The sequence below is a fragment of the Oncorhynchus nerka genome, linkage group LG16 (genome assembly GCF_034236695.1).
Source record: "Oncorhynchus nerka isolate Pitt River linkage group LG16, Oner_Uvic_2.0, whole genome shotgun sequence".
Taxonomy (NCBI): Eukaryota; Metazoa; Chordata; class Actinopteri; order Salmoniformes; family Salmonidae; genus Oncorhynchus; species Oncorhynchus nerka.
In genome coordinates, this window is record NC_088411.1 from 17,238,127 (window position 1) to 17,252,072 (window position 13,946).

General features: G+C 48.6%; 1 protein-coding gene across 1 annotated transcript; it reads right to left on the reverse strand.

Annotated features, from left to right (window-relative positions):
- Window positions 1-388: 388 nt before the first annotated feature.
- LOC115144119 (WW domain-binding protein 2-like) lies at window positions 389-12,884 on the reverse strand. The gene is made up of 8 exons (XM_029684864.2): window positions 12,655-12,884; window positions 9,643-9,751; window positions 9,383-9,521; window positions 8,757-8,849; window positions 8,505-8,648; window positions 8,235-8,357; window positions 7,952-8,022; window positions 389-1,140 (listed from the first exon to the last, which is right to left on the reverse strand). The coding sequence occupies exons 1-8, from the start codon at window positions 12,711-12,713 to the stop codon at window positions 1,093-1,095; spliced, it is 786 nt and encodes a 261-aa protein (XP_029540724.2). The 5' UTR covers window positions 12,714-12,884; the 3' UTR covers window positions 389-1,092.
- Window positions 12,885-13,946: the final 1,062 nt, after the last annotated feature.

A 13,946-nucleotide genomic window follows, 5' to 3' on the forward strand; every position in this document is an offset into this window, starting at 1 on the left:
GTCATTTTAGAGAATTTGGCAGTACGTTCAAACGGCCTCACAATCGCAGCCCAGGACCTCTACATCCGGCGTCTTCACCTGCAGGATTGTCTGAGACCAGCCACTCAGAAAGCTGATGAAACTGAGGAGTATTTATGTCTGTAATAAAGCACATTTGTGGAGCAAAAAGTTATTCTGATTGGCTGGGCCTGGCTCCCAAGCGTGTGAGCCTAGGCCCTCCCTGGCCAGTCATGTGAAATCCATAGATCAGGGCCTAATTTATTTATTTAAAATTGACTGATTTCCTTATATGAACTGTAATATGAATGAGTCTTAAATGACACCATATTTCCTATATACAAGGGTATCATTTCAGATTTGTACCATATATGTCAAAGTTCACCAACCGTTCTGTTTTTAACCTTTTTTTATTCAGGTTAGTCTCATTGCAATAACATTTATTTTTCAACAGAGACCTGGTCTAATGATCTACTGCTATGCTCTCATATTTAAAGTAGTCACATTAAAATCCTGTACAGAAAATAAATAAATAAATAAAATCAACAATACAGACTTTCGCTAGCCACTGGATAGATTAGCAAAGAAAAAACGTCTTTCAGTCCAGTTTGACAGGTCGTCTTAGAAAACAAATCCCTTTCCCATCAAAACAACCTGCTAAACCTTCAGCCTGCCCGTTTCTACTTCAGCCAACTTGCCGTTGTCATGTCTGGCAAGAAAATGTAGGGTTGGCTAACGCAGAAAAGGGCAGGTACCCAAGACTAGTACTAAACCTCAACTTCAACCTAATATCCCCTGTTTCCTGACAGCTTAGGGCCCAAACAAGATACAATCATATCATCAACCACTCTAGAAGAGCTGTACGTTACACTGTTTAGTTAAAGTCAGCTGGGTATGATATAATTGTTTAGTGGAACTCAGGTAGAAGGGAACTGCCTGTACACAAGCTTGAGAAAGCTGGGATGGATTCAAAAGGGAGCCAGGTAGACAGGAGGTGTTGGCAGAAGAGACAGAGGAGGAGAAAGGAGGAGGAAACGCATCATAGGGATGGAGAGTTGGGTTGGTAGAGGCCGTGGGAGCCGAGATACCGATGCTCTACTTGGTCTTCTTGTCCTCAGTAGGAGAGTAGGGGGGAGGTTTGTCCTGGAGAAGAGGAGAAAAACACAACGTTATTACAGATATGCACAGTACGGAGGACAAAATCAACTCTGAGTTAAACCCATTTGATTAAAGTGCTACATTGATACTATGCTAATCTGATACCCTGTCAGTTCCTACGCTGGATATAGCAGGATAACATTTGGCATTTGCTTTGACTGGTTTCTCCAACCTGTCTGTGTCTGATTTCGGGCTGTAGCCGTCATTACATTCTGTCCACTGGTTGTTGTCATGCAAAAGACGTGCTGGTCTCACAGTAATTGACGGCTAATTAACATAAACATTTAGCATCTCCAGGCCTCAACTCATTAGGACATGAAGAACAGAATATGAGTTGGCCTACTGTATGTTATCTGGCTATGCTCCGTGCCATAGGCTGTAGGCCTGTTCATTTAGCAGACGATATATGCTTATAAGTCACATGCCGTTATTTTACATGATTTTATTTCAAGAATAATATAATTGAACTTAGTTGAATAAAATACAAAGGATATTTTTCATTCTGGATAGAGTGTACATATGAAGTGGCTATGTTGAGCATAAGTGATCACTTGAAACAAGTCCTATATACTAGATTTAGAGGTATTTGGCAACTTTAGTTGTGAATGATACAAACCTTAGATCTTTGAAATCAAACATATATGGGCTACATGATGCGACCCATAGGCTATTGATGATTTGAGAAAGTCATAAAAAAAAAAGCTTAAAAACTCTGTTCCTACAGCTCCCCCAGTGCTCTGTACGCCATGGGCTCTCCAACCCTGTTCCTACAGCTACCCCAGTGCTCTGTACGCCATGGGCTCTCCAACCCTGTTCCTACAGCTACCCCAGTGCTCTGTACGCCATGGGCTCTCCAACCCTGTTCCTACAGCTACCCCCGTGCTCTGTACGCCATGGGCTCTCCAACCCTGTTCCTACAGCTACCCCAGTGCTCTGTACGCCATGGGCTCTCCAACCCTGTTCCTACAGCTCCCCCAGTGCTCTGTACGCCATGGGCTCTCCAACCCTGTTCCTACAGCTACCCCAGTGCTCTGTACGCCATGGGCTCTCCAACCCTGTTCCTACAGCTACCCCAGTGCTCTGTACGCCATGGGCTCTCCAACCCTGTTCCTACAGCTACCCCAGTGCTCTGTACGCCATGGGCTCTCCAACCCTGTTCCTACAGCTCCCCCAGTGCTCTGTACGCCATGGGCTCTCCAACCCTGTTCCTACAGCTCCCCCAGTGCTCTGTACGCCATGGGCTCTCCAACCCTGTCCCTACAGCTACCCCAGTGCTCTGTACGCCATGGGCTCTCCAACCCTGTTCCTACAGCTCCCCCAGTGCTCTGTACGCCATGGGCTCTCCAACCCTGTCCCTACAGCTCCCCCAGTGCTCTGTACGCCATGGGCTCTCCAACCCTGTTCCTACAGCTCCCCCAGTGCTCTGTACGCCATGGGCTCTCCAACCCTGTCCCTACAGCTCCCCCAGTGCTCTGTACGCCATGGGCTCTCCAACCCTGTCCCTACAGCTCCCCCAGTGCTCTGTACGCCATGGGCTCTCCAACCCTGTCCCTACAGCTCCCCCGGTGCTCTGTACGCCATGGGCTCTCCAACCCTGTTCCTACAGCTCCCCCAGTGCTCTGTACGCCATGGGCTCTCCAACCCTGTCCCTACAGCTCCCCCAGTGCTCTGTACGCCATGGGCTCTCCAACCCTGTCCCTACAGCTCCCCCAGTGCTCTGTACGCCATGGGCTCTCCAACCCTGTCCCTACAGCTCCCCCAGTGCTCTGTACACCATGGGCTCTCCAACCCTGTTCCTACAGCTCCCCCAGTGCTCTGTACACCATGGGCTCTCCAACCCTGTCCCTACAGCTCCCCCAGTGCTCTGTACGCCATGGGCTCTCCAACCCTGTTCCTACAGCTCCCCCAGTGCTCTGTACACCATGGGCTCTCCAACCCTGTCCCTACAGCTCCCCCAGTGCTCTGTACGCCATGGGCTCTCCAACCCTGTTCCTACAGCTACCCCAGTGCTCTGTACGCCATGGGCTCTCCAACCCTGTTCCTACAGCTACCCCAGTGCTCTGTACGCCATGGGCTCTCCAACCCTGTTCCTACAGCTACCCCAGTGCTCTGTACGCCATGGGCTCTCCAACCCTGTTCCTACAGCTCCCCCAGTGCTCTGTACACCATGGGCTCTCCAACCCTGTCCCTACAGCTCCCCCAGTGCTCTGTACGCCATGGGCTCTCCAACCCTGTTCCTACAGCTACCCCAGTGCTCTGTACGCCATGGGCTCTCCAACCCTGTTCCTACAGCTATCCCAGTGCTCTGTACGCCATGGGCTCTCCAACCCTGTTCCTACAGCTACCCCAGTGCTCTGTACGCCATGGGCTCTCCAACCCTGTTCCTACAGCTCCCCCAGTGCTCTGTACGCCATGGGCTCTCCAACCCTGTCCCTAAAGCTCCCCAGTGCTCTGTACGCCACGGGCTCTCCAACCCTGTCCCTACAGCTCCCCAGTGCTCTGTACGCCATGGGCTCTCCAACCCTGTCCCTACAGCTCCCCCAGTGCTCTGTACGCCATGGGCTCTCCAACCCTGTTCCTACAGCTCCCCCAGTGCTCTGTACGCCATGGGCTCTCCAACCCTGTTCCTACAGCTCCCCCAGTGCTCTGTACGCCATGGGCTCTCCAACCCTGTCCCTACAGCTCCCCCAGTGCTCTGTACGCCATGGGCTCTCCAACCCTGTCCCTACAGCTCCCCCAGTGCTCTGTACGCCATGGGCTCTCCAACCCTGTCCCTACAGCTCCCCCAGTGCTCTGTACGCCATGGGCTCTCCAACCCTGTCCCTACAGCTCCCCCAGTGCTCTGTACGCAACAGAACAGGGCTCCGGGCAGCCGAGCGGAAATGGAGGAAAACTCGCCTCCCTGCGGACCTGGCATCCTTTCACTCCCTCCTCTCTACATTTTCCTCCTCTGTCTCTGCTGCTAAAGCCACTTTCTACCACTCTAAATTCCAAGCATCTGCCTCTAACCCTAGGAAGCTCTTTGCCACCTTCTCCTCCCTCTTGAATCCTCCTCCCTCCCCCTCCTCCCTCTCTGCAGATGACTTCGTCAACCATTTTGAAAAAGAAGGTCGACGACATCCGATCCTCGTTGCTAAGTCAAACGACACCGCTGGTTCTGCTCACACTGCCCTACCCTGTGCTCTGACCTCTTTCTCCCCTCTCTCCAGATGACATCTCGCGTCTTGTGACGGCCGGCCGCCCAACAACCTGCCCGCTTGACCCTATCCCCTCCTCTCTTCTCCAGACCATCTCCGGTGACCTTCTCCCTTACCTCACCTCGCTCATCAACTCATCCCTGACCGCTGGCTACGTCCCTCCCGTCTTCAAGAGAGCGAGAGTTGCACCCCTTCTGAAAAAACCTACACTCGATCCCTCCGATGTCAACAACTACAGACCAGTATCCCTTCTTTCTTTTCTCTCCAAAACTCTTGAACGTGCCGTCCTTGGCCAGCTCTCCCGCTATCTCTCTCAGAATGACCTTCTTGATCCAAATCAGTCAGGTTTCAAGACTAGTCATTCAACTGAGACTGCTCTTCTCTGTATCACGGAGGCGCTCCGCACTGCTAAAGCTAACTCTCTCTCCTCTGCTCTCATCCTTCTAGACCTATCGGCTGCCTTCGATACTGTGAACCATCAGATCCTCCTCTCCACCCTCTCCGAGTTGGGCATCTCGGCGCGGCCCACGCTTGGATTGCGTCCTACCTGACAGGTCGCTCCTACCAGGTGGCGTGGCGAGAATCCGTCTCCTCACCACGTGCTCTCACCACTGGTGTCCCCAGGGCTCTGTTCTAGGCCCTCTCCTATTCTCGCTATACACCAAGTCACTTGGCTCTGTCATAACCTCACATGGTCTCTCCTATCATTGCTATGCAGACGACACACAATTAATCTTCTCCTTTCCCCTTCTGACGACCAGGTGGCGAATCGCATCTCTGCATGTCTGGCAGACATATCAGTGTGGATGACGGATCATCACCTCAAGCTGAACCTCGGCAAGACGGAGCTACTCTTCCTCCCGGGAAGGACTGCCCGTTCCATGATCTCGCCATCACGGTTGACAACTCCATTGTGTCCTCGTCCCAGAGCGCTAAGAACCTTGGCGTGATCCTGGACAACACCCTGTCGTTCTCAAATAACATCAAGGCGGTGGCCCGTTCCTGTAGGTTCATGCTCTACAACATCCGCAGAGTACGACCCTGCCTCACACAGGAAGCGGCGCAGGTCCTAATCCAGGCACTTGTCATCTCCCGTCTGGATTACTGCAACTCGCTGTTGGCTGGGCTCCCTGCCTGTGCCATTAAACCCCTACAACTCATCCAGAACGCCGCAGCCCGTCTGGTGTTCAACCTTCCCAAGTTCTCTCACGTCACCCCGCTCCTCCGCTCTCTCCACTGGCTTCCAGTTGAAGCTCGCATCCGCTACAAGACCATGGTGCTTGCCTACGGAGCTGTGAGGGGAACGGCACCTCACTACCTCCAGGCTCTGATCAGGCCCTACACCCAAACAAGGGCACTGCGTTCATCCACCTCTGGCCTGCTCGCCTCCCTACCACTGAGGAAGTACAGTTCCCGCTCAGCCCAGTCAAAACTGTTCGCTGCTCTGGCCCCCCAATGGTGGAACAAACTCCCTCACGACGCCAGGACAGCGGAGTCAATCACCACCTTCCGGAGACACCTGAAACCCCACCTCTTTAAGGAATACCTAGGATAGGATAAAGTAATCCTTCTCCCCCTCCCCCCTTAAAAGACCTAGATGCACTATTGTAAAGTGGCTGTTCCACTGGATGTCATAAGGTTAAAGCACCAATTTGTAAGTCGCTCTGGATAAGAGCGTCTGCTAAATGACTTAAATGTAATGTAAATGTAATGTACGCCATGGGCTCTCCAACCCTGTCCCTACAGCTCCCCCAGTGCTCTGTACGCCATGGGCTCTCCAACCCTGTCCCTACAGCTCCCCCAGTGCTCTGTACGCCATGGGCTCTCCAACCCTGTACCTACAGCTCCCCCAGTGCTCTGTACGCCATGGGCTCTCCAACCCTGTACCTACAGCTCCCCCAGTGCTCTGTACGCCATGGGCTCTCCAACCCTGTACCTACAGCTCCCCCAGTGCTCTGTACGCCATGGGCTCTCCAACCCTGTCCCTACAGCTCCCCCAGTGCTCTGTACGCCATGGGCTCTCCAACCCTGTCCCTACAGCTCCCCCAGTGCTCTGTACGCCATGGGCTCTCCAACCCTGTCCCTACAGCTCCCCCAGTGCTCTGTACGCCATGGGCTCTCCAACCCTGTCCCTACAGCTCCCCAGTGCTCTGTACGCCATGGGCTCTCCAACCCTGTCCCTACAGCTCCCCCAGTGCTCTGTACGCCATGGGCTCTCCAACCCTGTCCCTACAGCTCCCCCAGTGCTCTGTACACTATGGGCTCTCCAACCCTGTTCCTACAGCTCCCCCAGTGCTCTGTACACCATGGGCTCTCCAACCCTGTTCCTACAGCTCCCCCAGTGCTCTGTACGCCATGGGCTCTCCAACCCTGTCCCTACAGCTCCCCCAGTGCTCTCTACACCATGGGCTCTCCAACCCTGTCCCTACAGCTCCCCCAGTGCTCTGTACACCATGGGCTCTCCAACCCTGTCCCTACAGCTCCCCCAGTGCTCTGTACACCATGGGCTCTCCAACCCTGTCCCTACAGCTCCCCCAGTGCTCTGTACACCATGGGCTCTCCAACCCTGTCCCTACAGCTCCCCCAGTGCTTCATTTGGGAAACCAAGTGAAATATGTTTGGGAACATTGATAGTATTACGTTTTCACAAGGAAACATTTAATTTGACTGTTGACAGTCCCTCTCTGCTTGCTTGAGAAAGGAATGTAGGAGAGAGAGGAGATGGAAATGCTAAAAAGTCACGCTTCAGCCTATTAATTATGAAAATATATTTTTTTAAATCCCTATTACTAGGGAATTTGCAATTTCACTATAATTGTAAGCCAACGCTGTAAGCCTGCCTCGGCCTTTATGTTCTTCCCCAGAATCATATATAGAATGTTTGGAGCGTAGCATAAGGTAACCAGTCCATCCAGTATGCATGATAATACAGTCCTCACTCAAAGAAGATTACTAGAATTTGTTATATTTTGGAGTACAGACTCAACCAATTATGTACCAGACATCTGAAATCAGTTTTTATGTTTCTGTGCCATGTGTAATATGCAGTAGGCGATGTATTGTATAACGGGACAATAGAGCCCTGAGTACCAGGCCATTAGCAACCTGATGGTAGTTAGCAAATTGGGTACTGCCAAATCATGTCCAGAGTACATAAAAGGAGATTACGTGACTCAAAAGGTTCCGTGGAATTTTACTGTGGTCATGACTGCCAGTGTGGCGGTAATACGGTCACAACAGCCCTAGTCTGGCTACTCTCCACCTGAGAGGAAGTGAGCACCTGTTCTCTGGTTGACCTGTAAGTGGGATGTCTCTCACAGGTCTTTGTACCATTGGATTGATTCTCTCTCATTGGTCCTGTGCTGCATCCTGCATGGCATTAATTGGCTGTACTCTAACCTGCTCTTTGTTTATTGAGTCAGGCAGCTGTCTGCATTGACTTGTCCTGATGACCCTGCCTCTCCTACCTGCTACTGGGCCAACAATTTAAATATAATGGGGAAAATCCATACCCTACTAAAGTGAAATGTTATCTATGTGCATTTGATAAAGTCAGATTTACAGTGGTAAAATGGTAAAAAGGTGGTAAACAGGTGTACCTGTGGTAGGTAGACGGGAGGGAGTGTGGCACAGCTGGCACTGGCTGCTGCCTCTGCTGCCTTTGCCTCGGCTGGGGAGGAGAGAAGCAAGTTCATTAATTGTCCTATTATTTAATGCTTTGGCAGCATGGGATCGCTCACATCACGCCAATTAAAACTATCACTGATGAAGGAACTTTGCAAGAGTGAGTTAGACAGAAAGAAAAGGAGAGTGTGAGCGAGGGAAAGGAGAGAGAGAGTGCGAGAGAGAGGAGAGAAAGCGAGAACCCAAATGTATTCTGACCTGCAGGTGTGGAGGGCAGGTCAGGGTTGTGGAGGGCCTGCTGTCCCAAGGGGGCGGAGTAGGGAGGAGGGGGCATGTAGGCCGCAGGGCCATCAAACTGGGCGGGGTTGGGGTAGAATGCATCTGGAAAGAAACAACAGACAGTGGTTAGATATGAGATGCAATAATACATGGACTGTTTTTTGTGATTAAACTATTTTTCAAAGTTCAATTGGACAAGTACAAAACAGTAAACGGGGGACAACAGTCGGCTTCGTGTCTGGTCAGTACCTGGCGGAGGGGGGTTGGGGTAGGAGTACCCGGGTGGGGGTCCTGCCGGGTACCCATTGGCTGGGGGAGGAGGGTAGGCATATGCCCCGTTGGCCATGTACGGACAGCCCCCAAAGCCACCACTCACAGGCTGCCCTCTGGATGCTGCACAGGGGAAGAGGAGAGGGGGAAACATCCATTTAAACTAGCTATTTCAAAAGGAGCTAGTCACTGGGTAAAATGGTCAAAGATTAAAGCTCCAAAGTTCTTCACCTTGTGCAGCGACCTGTAACATGCACTGTCCAAACTCAATGGCTCCTCCAGCAGCAAACACCAGCTTAAAGGTGGCACAGCCTTCCCAGCCTCCTGAGATCGTGATAGAAGTACAGTTAACTCTTTCAAAAAATAAAAGATTAAAATCTGGAATATGTTTAACTAAAGCGAGCCTGTTCCTCCAAGGTTTGGCAGGGAGATCAAGAAGACTTTCCTTCTAAGTCTATTTTAAGCACAGAAGTGGTCCTTGGCTAGGTATGTCTCATAAATGTACTTATTATACAGTCACTTTACCTCTACCTACATGTACAAATTACCTCGACTAACCTGTACCCCCACACATTGACTCGGTACCCCCTGTATATAGCCTCATTATTGTTATTTTATTGTGTTAATTATTTTTTACTTTAGTTTATTTAGTAAATATTTTCGTTACTATTTTCCTAACGGCATTGTTGGTGAAGGGCTTGTAAGCAAGCATTTCACGGTAAGGTCTACTACACCTGTTGTATTCAGCGCATGTGACAAATACAATTTGATTTGATTTATGTTTCTCTGCTACTGACAGTGTGAAGTTCTTTGAGGTGTGGTGGTATACAGTCAGTCTCATCCTCTCACACACACACCTCCGGGCTCTGCGCTGACTGTGCCTTTGATGTAGTTGGCCCCCAGGACAGGCTGTTTGACCTCACAGCCCTTCATCAGGTAGAAAGGCATCATGAAGGACAGCAGAGCATCATGACCCCCCTTCGCCACAAAGATCACCTTGGGACAGACAACCTGGATTACACCCATCATTTTCTTTCATATCTAGTGCCTATAGGGTTAGGGACTGGGTTGGGGTGTTTGAAAAATGTGCACGGTAAAGAAGTGTGTCTCCTCTTACCCTGTAGGGGGTCAGGAAGATGCTCCCCTTCTTACTCTTCCTGAAGGCATCAGGCAGGCACTCAGCTTCACAGAATACAAGCTCCACGTTCTCATAGCTCATCAACACACTGATGACACACACACACACACACTTGTCAGCATATCATTTTGAAGTTGCAAGTCAATTCAGTGTTCATTTACCTAAATCAACATGACAATTATTATTTTCCATAACCACAGATAAAAATAAAACATTTAAAAAGAGCATGCTTATGAGATCAGGGGGGAAATGTGCAACTGTCCGAGTTGGTCAGTTACCATAAGTGATCCATTGCTCATCTCCAGTAAAGAGCTAGTAGGCTGTAATAGGCTTAGGCTTGGTGACACACTAGTGGCTGGCTAGACAGTTAGTTACAACACCTTAATACGTTTACCTGCCATGACCGCATGACAGATACGTAACGCGTATTTCCGGGAAAACGGCATGATTAGTGATTAGTGGAGTAGCGTTGAGTGTAGAGGTGGATCAAATGAATATTCTTAGTGTTTGTGACACCCGCCGTTTGGTGAGAAGTAGACCCGGTGGCAATGGCAAGACGGAGAATACCCAGTCTGTCTTGTTGAGCTTTGACAGTGTTTCTTCCTGATAAGGTCAGATTGTAGTTGCTATTCTGTGAGGGCCCTATGTTCCAAACCAGCTTCGGTGCTTTAGGTGCCAAGGATTCAGACATGTTGCAGCAGTGTGTAGACAGGATATCTCACGATGTGAGAAATGTGCAGGAGGGCAAAGTCAGAGGGAGTGTACAGTTGCGATAGAGAAAGCCCTGTGTGAACCGTGGGGGTGCCCATGCAACTGGGGATCCAAAATGCCCTGTGAGAGAGACAGGTTGAGATTGCCAGAGTTTGAGTGGGGCAGAAAACATCCTATGCTGAGGCAGTGAAGAGAGTAGAGGATAGCCCAAGGGTGAGTTAGGCAACTCCGAGCCCCCAATTGAGTAGGCCTGAAGAGAGAGAGCCAGAGAGGATGAGTTTTAGTAAGGTTGGATTTCTTGCATTTATAGCCATGGTGATCAACTGCAATGCACTGATGGAGCAAAAATCACATAAGATAGATCTGGTAGTTGCAGCAGCAAAGATATTTGGGTGTGAGAGATTTTAGTGCAGAAGATCTACAGGAGATTTTGGGAGAAGGGGTTCCATCCTCCCAGGCTGACGGCCTACTGTAGGATCGTTTAGGGCCAAGTAGTGGAAGTGGTGGGAAAAGTACCCAATTGTCATACTTGAGTACAAGTAAAGATACCTTAATAGAAAATGACTCAAGAAAAAGTTAGTCACCTAGTAAAATACTACTTGAGTAAAAGTCTAAAAGTATTTGGTTTTAAATATACTAAAGTATCAAAAGCAAATGGAATTGCTGAAATATACTTAAGTATCAAAAGTAAAAGCATGAATAATTTCAAATTCCTTATATTAAGCAAGCCAGACGGCACAATGTTTTTTTTATTTTTAAATGTATAGATAACCAACAATCAGACATAATTTACAAACAAGGCATTTGTGTTTAATGAGTCCGCCAGATCAGAGGCAGTAGGGATGACCAGGGATTTTGATAAGTGTGTTGAATTTGACCATTTTCCTATCAAAATGTAATGAATACTTTTGGCTGTCAGGGAAATGTATGGAGTAAAAAGTACATTATTTTCATTAGGAAAGTAGTGAGGTAAAATATAAACAGTAGAGTACAGTTACCCCAAAAAACTACTTATGTAGTACTTTAAAGTATTTTTACACCACTGAGTAGTGGGATGGGGTTGTGGGTTTTTGGGGACAGTGTATAGGTGCAGGATTAGATGGTGCTGCAATTTAAGTTTGTGCTATTCCCCTTTATTTTCCTGTTTTGTCACAATGTGGAATGCACATTCCAAACTGAGAAAGGCAGTAATATGCCAAAAAGGGTCTAGTCTGCCAGAAATTCACAATAGGAAGAATAAGACTAGGTCAAATCATGACTTCAGTGATCTTCAGGTCAGAGTTCTAGAAAGATGCCAGAGTTGGATGACCATTCAGAGGTCGTTTATTTTCTTCTCCAGAGTTCCCAGTTGTTTTGAACGCGGCATGAACTCAACCTAAACTGATGAGCTGAAGTGACAATGACACAGTCAACACACGATTTGATTGTCATCATTATGCAAGAGTTAGCTTCTGAGTCCTGGCCAAGTTGTTGACAAGGCAAGATCTATTAGCTAGTTTGCTAGGTGCCTGAAAGAATACGCAATGTCAAAGCTACAGTAGCTACAATACATTGAATGGCTAGCTGGTAAAATACACAGAAAGCTAACTAACGTTACATAGCTAGACATTGCCTAGCTACATAGGGAGAATCTCAATTGCATACTCCTAGGTTCTTCCCCTCTGGCCTTCTCCTCCAAATGGGTTTTGAGGAGGTGAAGAGAGGACGAGGAGATTCCCCCATCGACACAGCTAACTAACGTAACTGTACCAAAGACGGTACAGTATGAAGACATGAAGGAATTGCTTCTTGGATAGAAATTCCGGATGACGCTTGAAGGCGATGTCATGGCGATGTTGGCTAGTGAAGCTCATGCGCATAGACACGTTAGGCTCGTCTCACGCTGAACTGCGCATGTGTAAACCGTCAACTCAAAGGCACTCCTTCGATATAAAGTCGTTTTTGACGAAAATAAAAACGTGTCAGTTTGTCACTTTCACGGGGTTGGAGTAATAACATGTTTAAATACTTAAGACATTGGCACGAATCTAGGTGGTGCCTTTACATTTCATGAAAATTAACAACCAATTAATATTTTTTCAATTCTCTCATTGACTTCTCCAACCCCCAAACCACGGCCTGGTCTGTTTAGTCTGCTTCGCAAGCGTTCACAGAAGTCTAGCGATGTTCCGTATCTGTGTTAAGAAACTCTGTGCGTCTACTACGGCTGGCTTGCTCAGGTTGACTGAAGAGCATTAGCTAGCTAGTGTGAGCAAGCTAGCTCTAGCTATCCAACGTTACCTTTCACTGTTGGTGATAATGACGCCTCCGGATTCTGAATTGTTCTTGTTCAAAGCCATTGCGATGTCGCTTCGTAACTACCGAGTGGAATGAACAAAGTAAAAGACTGACAAATGCAGTCTCAAATGTGAACTGGATAAAATCGTTGTGTAGTTTCACTAGTCCGCCTGCTTCACGGACCACTTTTGTTGTGATGCTGATGCGCCTGCACTTTCTGGCATGTTACGCCCACACGGCGGTGTCATCTCAAAGTGTCTCTCTGGCCGTTTCTAGAGAGAGAGAGTGGACGACTTTAGAAAAATGTAATTAAGCTACACAGTGAAGTGGTTTACCATACTGTATTTTGTTAAACAGATTAGCAGTTGAATTTGAAAGAGCTCTACAGTACCCAATATTTAGGCTACTTATTGACTATGGGTGCAAGCATAGCTGCTGGAAATAGTGGTGCTGAGTAGGGGTGTGCCAAGTAGTCAGTTATTGTAATAGATATGTGGGCAGGTTTCTGGATACAAATATGACCCGAGTATTTCTTTTATTATCCGTGATTTTTTTGTTGTTGATTTTTATTTTTTATTTTTTTCAGCACACAACTTTCTAATGTCAGTCATTCATATGTGCACGTTTCTAAATAACTCAACTGGCTAGTTTGCCTGTCTGTAAAGAGATGGGCTGTACTTTGATCCTGCTGCTCTGACAGAGCCTATTACTGAGTCCACTCGCTTCCGATCACTTTTCCTCACATGATCATTTAGATTGCTGCTGCCTGATACTAGGATTTAACTTTAATTTATTTTGAATCCCTTTTTTGTTGTATCCAATTGGTAGTTACAGTCTTGTCCCATCGCTGCAACTCCCGTACGGACTCGGGGGAGGCGAAGGTCAAGAGCCTCCGAAACACGACACTTAAAACAATGCCCGCTTAACCTGGAAGCCAGCCACACTAATGTGTCAGAGGAAACACTGTACACCTGGCAACTATGTCAGCCTGCATGTGCCCGGCCCACCACAGGAGTCACTAGAGCGCGATGGGACAAGGGCATCCCGGTTAGCCAAGCCCTCCCCTAACCCGGACGGCACTTGGACAATTGTGCACCACCCCATGGGTCTTCCAGTCGCAGACTTGAACTAGGATCTCTAGTGGCACAGCTAGCACTGTGATGCAGTGCCTTAGACCACTGCACCTCTCAGGAGGCCCCTGATTTGACTTTTTAAACATTATTAGTCATTTAGCAGACACTCTTATCCAGAGAATGAGTGTATCCATTTTCCATTTATACTGGTCCACCCGTGGG